Raw genomic sequence first — 10,777 nt, 5'->3', positions numbered from 1 at the left:
ACTATTACGGCGGCAGCACAGGGGTTAGATGCGGTCACGTTCAGTTTGTGTACATAGTGTCTGCAGCATAAACTGCAAGATGCATTCTCCTGGTTATGCCCAAATCAAGCCAAAGCAATCACTGTTGCCTTTCTTTAGGCTAGTCGAAAATCACGTGGTATTTATTTGTATCACGTGACACTGCTGTTCCCAAAACAGAAAGCGTGACCCACCGAATGTTTTCATGGGGAAGGAACCCGCTCTTGGCAAAAATACACCATTAGTCAGCTAATCTTACTCTCTGATTGGCTGAAATTTGGGATTGTGGAAGTCAAGCTCAGCGCTGGCTAAGCTTAACCGTGGAAGAGCAAGTCGAGGATCACCAGCAACTGGACAGGAACGCCATCTCGCGTGCAACCATCAGCGCCGGCGCGAACTCTGATTGCCTGGACCGGCGAAAATGAAGGTGGAACGAGGCACTGTGGATGGACTCGCCAACTCAATTAAGATTATCAACAAGCAACCAGCGAAAAAGCAAGCCCTGGAGGAGACCGGGATTCGGCCTTGGATGCGCTCTCTCGCACTGCCCCGCGACATCACCCAGCCACGCTAGAGCGAAGACCGCCTAGGGAGCGACCGAAAAAAACAATGGTGGGCGCCTGACCTTGTTTCCGAGCGCGGTGCGAGCTATACTAGCGACTCTGTAACTATATCAAAGCGCCTTTTCGCCTCCTGGAAGTCTCTTGTGTCTCTCCCTTTTCACTACTCAAGTCTGCTTGACCTTGAAAGAAATTGCCATCGGCATCGGTTTCGTCCCTTCGTTCAATCATAACCACGCTCGTTTTCTAAATCAAGACGAGCGATCGCAAATTCCCGCATTTTCCCTATATTTCCCTCTCTTATACCCAGTCACATCTCAAATCTCCCGCCCAACGGAGCCCAAAACCACGCATCCATTCCAGGTCGAGGTGCTGAATTCTCAAGAGATACACGCAAAGAACGGTGAATCCTGAACAAAATGGTTATCAAATCCACTGCATTCCTGGCAGCTTGCCTCTTTGGCAGCTTGACTGCGGCCGCACCGCAAAAGCGCGCTGATGCGACACCCACCGTGAGCCTGTGGCTTCCACAATTCGATATCGCGGAGAACGATCTCACTTTCGGGGCCTCGGTGGTTGCTGCCGTAAGTCGCAGACCTGTTGCTCCCTTTCTATCTCTACAAGCGATATTAACCTTTATCTGCATGGTAGAAACCCACCATTACATCCTACGCTCTTTGCCCCATCGGCTTCAACGAAAGAATCTGTAGAGAGTCTGCGGGTATCACTGTTGCCCAGGGCCCCAGTACCTACGAACTCTACAACACCATCGATATGGCTGGAGCGTATGTTTTTTTCCCGTCAAGACCCCTTTGGTTGCCATCTACATCCTAACTTCCCCCTTGTCTCTACATTAGCATCGGAACGAACCAAGTCAAATGCAAACTCTTCGGCACCACCCGCGCCGAGTGTGAAGGCACCGCATCGGCTAGCTACAAAAGGCTCTGCGACGTCAATCGTCACCAACGGCGTCATTTCTGATCCCGACTTGATGGTCTTCTATCCCGTTCCAGTTACAGCTGGCGCCGAGAAGCTTCAGAACCTCCCTGCCGCCACGACCACTCCCACCGGCACCGGACTTGACTCTGTTCCCACCGGCACCGACGCTCCAACCGGCACTGGCGCCAGCGCCCCAGTGAGCACTGGTGGAATGCCCAAGCTCTCAGGATCTACCGGGTGGCTTGTAGGTGGCGCTGCTGTGGCGATTGCTGCCATCGCGGCTTTGTAAACGGCTTGCTAATGCGGGCCAACAATCGATATTTTCTATGGGATAGGGACTTCGTGCCCTTTTTTTTCAACGACTGTATATTTTTTTCGGCAACCTAATATTAGAAAGAGAGATCTTATCTACATGAAGATGAACTGTTCCAAAATGAATGGATGATATGCAACCCTAGAAAACACCCGAAGAAAACTAGAATAACTATACATGCAAATAATCACCAACAATGCAATTTTTCCCCCATGTTTCCCTAGTGACTCATATCGCAAGCTTATCCCATTATGCCCTGGTCCTTGATAGTATATAAATAAAAGTCATGAAGCGCGCATAAACACATAAAGCACAAATACTCAATGATGTACCCTTGCCACAAGCTGTTCACAGCTTGGTGCTTTCTCGGCTGTCACTCTGCCTCCTCGTGCTCAAAAGAGTCTCCGAGTTCATCCTTGGGTTAACAGAGCTGGATGGGCCAGGGGAGTTTAAACCTTCGACGCTGTTGTTGCCAACAGTTGGTGCCGGGCGAGTACCCATTGGTCGCTGGCCTTGGTGTAGGAACGAATTGATCAGCATGTGTACTTGCATTCTGACGGTGTTGAGGCCGGCGCTAATATGCGCCATGTCTTCTCGGAGGCGGAGATTCTCGTTCATTATGGTCATGTTGGCGCGCGCATCCAGGTCCGAGAGAGCGTGTGTGAGTTCGCTCACTTCTTCGCGAAGGGACTCGTGAATGGAAAGGAGGTAAGTGGTTGTGTTTGTATTACCAGCCGTCGAAGGTTCCGGTTGTGCCGTTGTTTCAGTCAACAACTCTGCAAGATCCGTCGATGGTATGTCCTCGACGGCCATTTGGGATGAACTGGCGGTGCCCAGCGCAGATGACGGGCGGCTAGTCTGTAGTGAAGAGCGGATGCTCGCAATGCCTTCTTCAAGTACTTCGTTTCGTTGCTGAAGCTGCCTGATTGTGGTCTCCATTGAGGCGATGCGCGAAGACTGGTTCTCGAGGTATGGTCCAAGTGTAACCAGCGGGCAGCCTTTCTCGTGCTCTTCAATTTCGGAGATGTGTAATGTGACAGGGCACCCATAAGCGGCTGCCTGGCAAGCACTCGTAGAGCAGTCCTTGATGTGGTCCGCATATTCCCGTCGACATAGAGTCGCACCACATGTCGAGCAAGTCATTTCTGTTGCCGAACATAATGCGGCCTTGTGTTTCTATGAAGAGGAGTCAACAACCGCAACAGCTGGGTAGAGAAAGGTAGAATGCCCACATCAAACTCCAGTTCCATAACTGATTCCCCACATCCGTCACACTCCTGCAGCTGGTGCACGCAATGGTTATCTGAAGGCATATCTTTCACTCGAATCATCTTGTCACAGGCCTCATCTAAGCACTCGATGAGTTTGTAGGCGCAGTACTTATCCACGTGCGACTGTACATAACCACGCTGGATAACCTCCTTGCATCCCTGGGGCGTATATGGGCACTTCACAAGTATGTCATCACACATAGCCACGACTAGCCGAGGTGCACGTTTGAACGTAGAATTCGTAAGCAGTCGACAAGTTGGACAGAGGAAGTTATCGGGGAGGGTTCGGTGGCGCACAAGAGGGTTCGAAGTCCGGATACAGGTGTCCAAACATGCCTGGCAGAATATATGATCGCAGTTCAGCTGGACCGGGTTCACGAACGGGCAATGGCAGATGGGACACATCAGGTGTCCGTCATACTCAGACACGGTTTCGAGGGATCGGAGATCCACTGGCGAATCGATGCTGGATGCCATAATTCAATGCATGCAGTGAGTGCTGAAAAGTGCACCAGCAAGAGGCGTTCTCGCCGCGTGAGGTTATCCAAGCTGCGATGTCGACCGGAATCTGCGGGGAAGTGGGACCTGGTTCGGGTTCAGTTTCGCTGAAGGGCAAAAAGGACAGGCTGTGAAGGAGTCGATGAGAATCAATTGACCGATTTATCCGATATGCCGCACGCATTCAACTGTCGGGCAAGAAAGTGGTTGTTGTTGGAAGTTTCCCGAGTTGTTTGCTGAGGAACTGCGGATGAAGACGGTGGTGGACAAGGTTCCGTAACGACAATACACCCTTATCAGAAGCGATAAGCTGTATTCCCACTCAAAGCCTGTAAGTAATACGCCGTGTTACCGATATCTCACGACTGGCATTCCGCAACGAGTTTCATCTCCAGGTTGCAATGTCGGGCATCGCTTCATCTGAACTAACTGACGCTGAAGATTGCTGCAACCGGCTGGCCTGCTTATTTGCCCTTGATTTGTGTGTTACCCAAGATATCCCGTCGCCAGCATGAGCAATCCAGGTCAGCTGTTCCTCCTGGCAGACCACGTCAAACTATCTCTACTTGAGCGCCAACGGGCCATTTCTTTGAACCTTGAACCAAATTCCCAAGATGGGGAGATCTCTCGCTCCCTAGACTCACTCCGAGAAGGCATAGAATCTGTCGAGAAAGAGGCCAGGCGTCTGGAGGAAGACGGCGATTCGTAAGGACTCCCAATCAAACTGATACCACTGGAATTCGTGGGACTAACATGGAATTCTATCCCAGGTCGTTTGTCGATCTCAAAGAGCAAGCCGTTTCCCTTCGACAACAGCTTCAAGACCTTGAATCTCAGTTCTACGACAACCCATCCTCATCCTCCAACGACACCCTCTCCTCCCCAAACGACCCTTCCCTAGCCGGCGATTTCGTCAAAGCCAGCAGCGCATCCGCCTCCACAACTCTGAAACATCCAACCCCTCAGCACCCAATATCCAAATCAGTCAGATTCACAGATACCCTCACTGCACAGGCGGAGGATGAGGATCCCAACCGTAGAGCCCTCCTCCAGCCATACCGCGACACGCCATCGCCGACATTAGACCATTCACATCTCACCAACGAAGAAATACATATGCACCATGCGCAAATCATGCGAGAGCAGGATGACCAGCTCGATCGGTTGGGCGAATCGATCGGACGGCAGCATCAGCTGAGCATCCAGATTGGTGACGAGCTGGAAGATCACGTGGCGTTACTGGATGAAGTCGATGGGCATGTTGATCGGCATGCCGGCCGGCTCGACGGTGCGCGCAGAAGACTCGGCAAATTCAAGCGAAATGCGAGAGAAAGTCGGGGAATCATGTGGATCATTGGATTGATCATTGTGCTCGTGATTCTGATTGTGATTTTGAAATAAATCCTGATAAACAATCGGGGACTGGGACCAGAGTTTTCGACTTTTACGCCGCTACTCCCCAGCTTCAACGGTTTCTGATACTTGTCCTAGCGCGATTCCCCCCAGTGTATATTTTTGCATTCGAAAGGCCTTTTTTGAGGCACTGCCGAGCACTTCTACTTTTTATGGTGGTTTGATTTGAACCAATGGCGTCGTTGGACTGGCGTGTACTTCTCCTATGTACTGATTGCTTAATAGGCCTCTTTTCCAATGGGCTTTCATATACTATATAACGTGTTATATAAACTATTTGGTTTCGAGCACTGGGGTAGCGCTGAGGACCCAGGCCCTGGGGCCTCCCAGGCCAGGTGATCTTCTGCATAGGGCTATGTGATGCTCGTTTCACGGTCATTTCTGAACATTGACACTGGGTCCCTGGAACGGTTCAATTGAGGTTTTGTTTCAATATGTACACACCCATTGAGGCTTCTGACAATAGATTGTCATACAAGCACTCGTCAAAAAACATACAAAGAACTTTCAAACTTGACTAAAGTTGTGACTCAACGACTCGCATTTGTTCTCTGCAGCCAAAGCCACTTTAGGCCGACTTTCCTTTCTCCCGTTCTTTCTTCTCCTGGAATTTGTCAAAGGCAGCATCTCTGATCTCGCCTCTATCCGCCTTGACCTACACCCAACGCAAGAAACAGCCATCAATTAGCCCAATCTCTGATGGGTATTGGGGCGTGAGGAAGGAGAGAAAACCAACTCACATTCTCCTCACTGGAACTAGCCAATTCTTCTACCCAGCCGGCTTTATCATGGCCGTTCTTATGCTGGTCGATCTGCGACTGCTTGTGCTTCTCAATCTCGCTGGCTACATCGTTGCCCTCCTCGCGATCTGATATACAACCGACCGTTTAGCAAATTGGTCTTGACTGTGTTATAGGAACGGGTCTCTGTGTCCGGACGACTTACGTCTATCAGATTCCTTGAGGACGCTGCGTGATGCTGAAGAGTGGAAGGACGGGGTTGTGGAAGCGGGGACGAGGAATCGGCGGGAGAGGAGGGCTGTCTGGGAAAGACGAGATCTGGGGAGAGAAAGGAAGGACATGGCTTGTTGGCTTTGTATCCGTGGTGATTTTCTGAATAGGTGTGGTGTTTGATGCTTTGGAAGGGATTGAGGTTGAGATGCTGAAGTTCAGTCTGGATCGGAGGTGTGGAACGGTACGACAGTGACCAAGTTCTAGGTATCTTTGAGCAGATCAGCATCTCCCTTATACAAGTTTACGGGTACCTATGTACAAAGGTTTGCCGCTGGTGTGGTGGATGAAACAAGGCGTTGAGACTTCTGGAATGTCCAGAAGCAATTTGCGATATCGTACCTTACAAAGGTGCGCTGTTTGAGAATCCCGATCTGTTCTAGGTATGTTCAACAATGTCTCCCCGTGATCAAATGCTCAATTGATAGAAAAATGATCTCGAGTACCCCATCGTCAAGTAGCAGGTACCTCTTATACTTGAGGTCCATTCTGGCGGTGACGTCACCGGGCCAGGCAGGAATTCTTGCTTGAGGATGACACAATTTATTATCCATCATGACGGGGATCGTTTGAATATCAACGATGGAGTCCCGCATGGGATGGTTTATGGCTAGAGGGGTTGCCGAGTTATCACCATGGCTCAGACCTGTGCTCCATAACTGGTGGATGGGGTATTATCTGTTCAATCTCAGATAAGGAGAAGAAGAAATGAATGAATGAATGGTATGTACTTCCATATACTACTTGCTATAAATTGCTCTCTGATCGCTAGAGATTGCCCCCAAAAAATCCAAAGAATCAAACCACCCAGGGCATCCACAAGCCCTATGCCATACGATCTGTCGACCGTCCCACCCACCCAGCCAAATAACCCGACACCGGCAAACTCGACATACCCGAGAGCAAGCAAGTTCTTCAAACGGATATAAAGCAGACTTGATTGCAGGTATTTCCCGCTCCAGCCTGTACCCAGTTTCAAACTGTGATTCTTTTCGTGTTCCTTTTCAAAGCGGTTCAAGAGGAAAAGAGACAAAAGGAAAAGGGATATTGGTGAAATGAGAGTATAAATGGCGTAGGCAAGTTTAGTATGTAGCCAAGAGGGAAATAAGCTGCGTCAAATATCCAAACAAAACAAGCGACAAACATCCGATGCACCCATACATCATTTCTGTCTATTAGCGACAAAATCAAGCTGGCAAATGAAAAAGAGGAAAGAAAACCGACTACCCATCTCACTCCAGTTCAGCCACAGCCCAAAATGATATGTATCCTGGATATCACTGCTAAGATTTCGCCCACACATAATCACCCCACCAGAAAGCCCATCCGTGCAAAACATATGGCAAATGAAAATAACTCGCTCGCTCGGGGAAGATATGGAAACAAACTCCACGGTCCGTTGTACAGCCCTTTTCCCAAAAGGAAATCACAGTCGCCGCTCGTTCTATAGTTCATCGTTTGGGTACAGACCAAGACAAAACATAAATGTTCTTTTCTCTTTTATTTTCCCTCCAGAGGATATGAAAAAAAAAACGAAACCACCAGGTATCGAATGACAGTAAACGTAGGTAATCGGCTCATGATGCACCGTTTGCTCTCAGGAAACAAAACGTCTCTTCGTATAAAACATTGGATCACCGGAAATAAGGATAAGGCGCGGATGGAGGAAACCGTATGTACAGGTCGGAAAGATTAGTAGGTCGGGAGGCGCGGTGATCCACGGAATCGTACTCGGGAACTAAAAAAAGGATATAAACGGAGAAAGAGGCACAAAAACGGCGGTCGACCCAGGCGATGCAGAAAAGATACCAAGCGGCGAGGAGGGAGAGAAGCGTATATAACGTGCCGGGGAATTTGTTTCCATTTTCCCCGGGTCCGGTTTACCATCGGCGCTGGTCTGACGGCTGCATCATGTTGGGCGAAACGGTTGATGGAGGGCTGGATACTCGCATTCCGGTGCTGGGATTGACAATCGGGATGGCGTTTCTCGTGCGCACCGCCGACGGTTGGTGGATTTTCATCTGATTAAAACTATTTGAAGTATAGGAGTTGAGAGAGGCGGGGGATAACGAAATAGCCGGGGTGACCTGCTGCGCCGGCTGGATTTGGTGCTGGAGCGGTGACGAGTCAGGAGATGCGCTGGCGAGGGAGGAACGATCCGAGACGGAGGATGCGATTGAATGCAACTGAACCGAGTCATCAAGCGTTAACAACCGTGGATCCCGAACAAACTAACGGCCCAACACCACCGGACCGATCAATGGATAAGATTACTAGGTTCAACCTACATCATCCTCAGTCAAGAGATTGGGGCAGAATTCCAGGTCGTCGTCGAGATCAAACGAACGACCAGCCTCGAATCGGGCCCGGAAAGCGGTAATGGCGGGCGCTTCCGCCAACTCCCTCATGCTCTTCACACCACGGAACTGACGATGGGAATTCTGGCTGCCCATCTTCTGCGTGCGACGAGATCGACCGCCATGGTGATTATGAGAAGAGTGCTGAGCAATATGGGAGGGTGGCGGGGGATGCTGCGGCTGGTGTTGCTGCTGGGCCGCGTGGTGTGGGTGGTGGCCTGAAAAGAAGTATGAAGACATTGCGGCTCTGTAGGAAGTGAAAACAAATCCGTTGGGGAAACTGATCACAATAAGAATGGTCGTCGGAGCCGGCGGATAGCTTTTCGTCGGATGTTTGCGATGTTCGGTTGAGCCGGTTGGATGGGTGGCGGAGGGATTATGCTTTGTTTTGTGGTCTATTACGGAAGAGCAAGAGCCGCAGGGGCAACGAAAGCACAAAGCGAAGCACAAGTCACAAGGAAGGGATTAAGAGCCGTGTGGAAGCAGAGAATCGAATCGAATGGCAAAGAGAGAGGGGATTCAGAAGAAGAGTGAATGGAAGCAGAACTGCAGAAGTGGGATGAGCGAAGGAGGCGAAAAGCGAACAAAGCAGAACGGAAGAGTCGGTGTGGGAAGCAGGCAAAAGCGCAAGTCGGGGTGAAAAGTCAAAGGGCGGGTCAAGTGACAACGCAGCGGCTGCCCGGCGCTGATTGGCTGCCACACGGCGCTAGTGCGCGGGTTGGGGTGTGTTTGGGGGCGGGCCTGCGCTGCTGATTCGCCGGAGCCCCAACAAAACCACGCTGCCACCGCTGACTGTGCAAGGATTGCAGCGCATGGAGCAGCGCTAGCCTGCATCGGGCATGGCTTGGGGGCAAAGCTGAAGCTCTGGCCCCGTTATGGCGTCACCCGCACACCAATCAGCACCCAGCGAAAAGCGGGCCGCTGGTTTCTGCAGCGCGCTGATTGGTTCGTTTCGCCTCTCGGAAACCACGCTTGAGCTTGGCACAATTGTTTCGGGTTAGCGCCGATGATCACTGCGCAATCTGAGTTACATAAGCAGCCCTTCCCCTTCGATTTCGATTCGATTTCGCCAGAGAAAAAGCAGCCGAATATCAACAATGAGATGCATAGCGAGCAGGGAACAGGGAGTCCATCGGGGGGACGATCCACAAGGATGTCTGCCAGCAGAAATGAGCTGCGCCGTTTGGTGTGATCCAATCATCTCCCCCTGCAGCCTCTAGTGCGGAGGGCTGCAACCAGCCTTGCTGGCCCAACACGCTTGCCCCTCGCATCAACGAACGGGAAAAAGCAAACAGTCGCACAGCCCAAGCCATCGAATGAGCGAGTCCAACCCTGGCGGAAATCAGGTATCTTCTGGAAATCCTCCACACGCTATCTGCATGGGTATCACCGCCTGAGCCTTGATTGGCCATGCTGCCCTAGCCGCTGCGTTCCTCTGCCCCAGATCATCAGAATATGGACCGGTTTATCGATAAGATCAGGATTACGGAGGGCCTCAGGCTTCTTCCCCGCTTCTCTGTTATTTTACTGTCCGTCTCAGCTTGAAGGTTGAAACATGACTCGAGAAGTGGAAAATAAAGGGGCAGGCCAGCCTCATCTCTGGCGCTCAGGGCGTTTCTCAGGAAAATAATATTCGCCAGCCACCCTGTAATCGCAACGTCTCCTCAGTTGCCCCTGTGCTATGATAATTATCTTATTTTGATTCTAAATGTTTGGAGGTTGGGACGCCGCACAGTCAAGGTCCCAGCGTTCTGTTTTCCCAAAGCCCTGTTTCACGATGCGCCCAACTTGGCTCCAGCAAGAATGCTACTATTCATGGACTCTGCCCAGCGATCGGTGTTGAACATGGGCTCTCCCATGAACCACTCGGTTCGATCCTGGCTCGTCCTGCCTGACCCCTGTACCACTTGGCTACCTGCATCGGAAATCTTGCTCCAGTCGCTTTGACAATTTGTGGTCCTTGACTCCTTTCGGGAACCCCATCACATCCGCTGATCCATCTATTTGTTTGTACTCTGTACATATCTCAATAATAACAAGTAGTCTTCAGTTCCGTCGAGGAATACTGTTAATATGGCTGGTCCAGCTTGACTGGTTTCATTTTCAATAGGATTGAGGGAGTTTCAGTTCTGGCTTTTTCTCCACAGTAACATACCAAAGGATTCATCAATTGGATACGGGTATCATGAACTTTTGTCCACACTCCAACATCAATGCCATAACCAATCCCCAGCAGACAGGTGGTCGAATCTATCATGAATTTGGCGGAGAAACCACCAAAAAGGCATATCACGGGAGCTCAAGCCTCTCATTTATCCAGACCTCTGCCCTTCACATATCTACTAATCTGCTCTTTACAGAGTTTTGTCGTTGTATTGCTCCCATACTTCGTAGATGG

The 10,777-nt window shown here is 50.5% G+C and overlaps 6 protein-coding genes across 6 annotated transcripts in view; 3 read left to right on the top strand and 3 right to left on the bottom strand.

The window, feature by feature from the left end:
- The window catches only part of UREG_00374 (uncharacterized protein), a gene marked incomplete at both ends in the record, with an annotated part of 2,929 nt that extends 2,658 nt beyond the window's left edge, over positions 1 to 271 (top strand). Inside the window, one exon of the mRNA XM_002540815.1 lies at positions 199 to 271. Within this exon, the coding sequence (XP_002540861.1) occupies positions 199 to 271 (73 nt within the window). The remainder of the gene's footprint in view (positions 1 to 198) is intronic.
- Positions 272 to 997: 726 nt separating this feature from the next.
- On the top strand, positions 998 to 1,806 carry UREG_00373 (uncharacterized protein; the record flags this gene model as incomplete). Its single annotated transcript, XM_002540814.1, has 3 exons — positions 998 to 1,162; positions 1,230 to 1,323; positions 1,436 to 1,806. The coding sequence occupies 3 exons, from the start codon at positions 998 to 1,000 to the stop codon at positions 1,804 to 1,806; spliced, it is 630 nt and encodes a 209-aa protein (XP_002540860.1).
- Positions 1,807 to 2,178: 372 nt separating this feature from the next.
- UREG_00372 (uncharacterized protein) lies at positions 2,179 to 3,578 on the bottom strand (the record flags this gene model as incomplete). Its single annotated transcript, XM_002540813.1, has 2 exons — positions 2,179 to 3,006; positions 3,063 to 3,578. The coding sequence occupies 2 exons, from the start codon at positions 3,576 to 3,578 to the stop codon at positions 2,179 to 2,181; spliced, it is 1,344 nt and encodes a 447-aa protein (XP_002540859.1).
- A 532-nt stretch (positions 3,579 to 4,110) lies between these two features.
- Positions 4,111 to 5,000, top strand: UREG_00371 (uncharacterized protein; the record flags this gene model as incomplete). Its single annotated transcript, XM_002540812.1, has 2 exons — positions 4,111 to 4,304; positions 4,370 to 5,000. 2 exons carry the CDS (start codon positions 4,111 to 4,113, stop codon positions 4,998 to 5,000), a joined length of 825 nt encoding a protein of 274 aa, XP_002540858.1.
- Positions 5,001 to 5,580: 580 nt separating this feature from the next.
- Positions 5,581 to 6,093, bottom strand: UREG_00370 (uncharacterized protein; the record flags this gene model as incomplete). Its single annotated transcript, XM_002540811.1, has 3 exons — positions 5,581 to 5,667; positions 5,753 to 5,880; positions 5,958 to 6,093. The coding sequence occupies 3 exons, from the start codon at positions 6,091 to 6,093 to the stop codon at positions 5,581 to 5,583; spliced, it is 351 nt and encodes a 116-aa protein (XP_002540857.1).
- A 1,809-nt stretch (positions 6,094 to 7,902) lies between these two features.
- On the bottom strand, positions 7,903 to 8,619 carry UREG_00369 (uncharacterized protein; the record flags this gene model as incomplete). Its single annotated transcript, XM_002540810.1, has 2 exons — positions 7,903 to 8,208; positions 8,311 to 8,619. 2 exons carry the CDS (start codon positions 8,617 to 8,619, stop codon positions 7,903 to 7,905), a joined length of 615 nt encoding a protein of 204 aa, XP_002540856.1.
- Positions 8,620 to 10,777: the final 2,158 nt, after the last annotated feature.

This window comes from Uncinocarpus reesii, genomic scaffold (genome assembly GCF_000003515.1).
Source record: "Uncinocarpus reesii 1704 scaffold_1 genomic scaffold, whole genome shotgun sequence".
Lineage (NCBI taxonomy): Eukaryota > Fungi > Ascomycota > Eurotiomycetes > Onygenales > Onygenaceae > Uncinocarpus > Uncinocarpus reesii.
The sequence above is the reverse complement of the archived record's forward strand: the minus strand, read 5'-3'. Positions and strand labels throughout refer to the sequence as shown.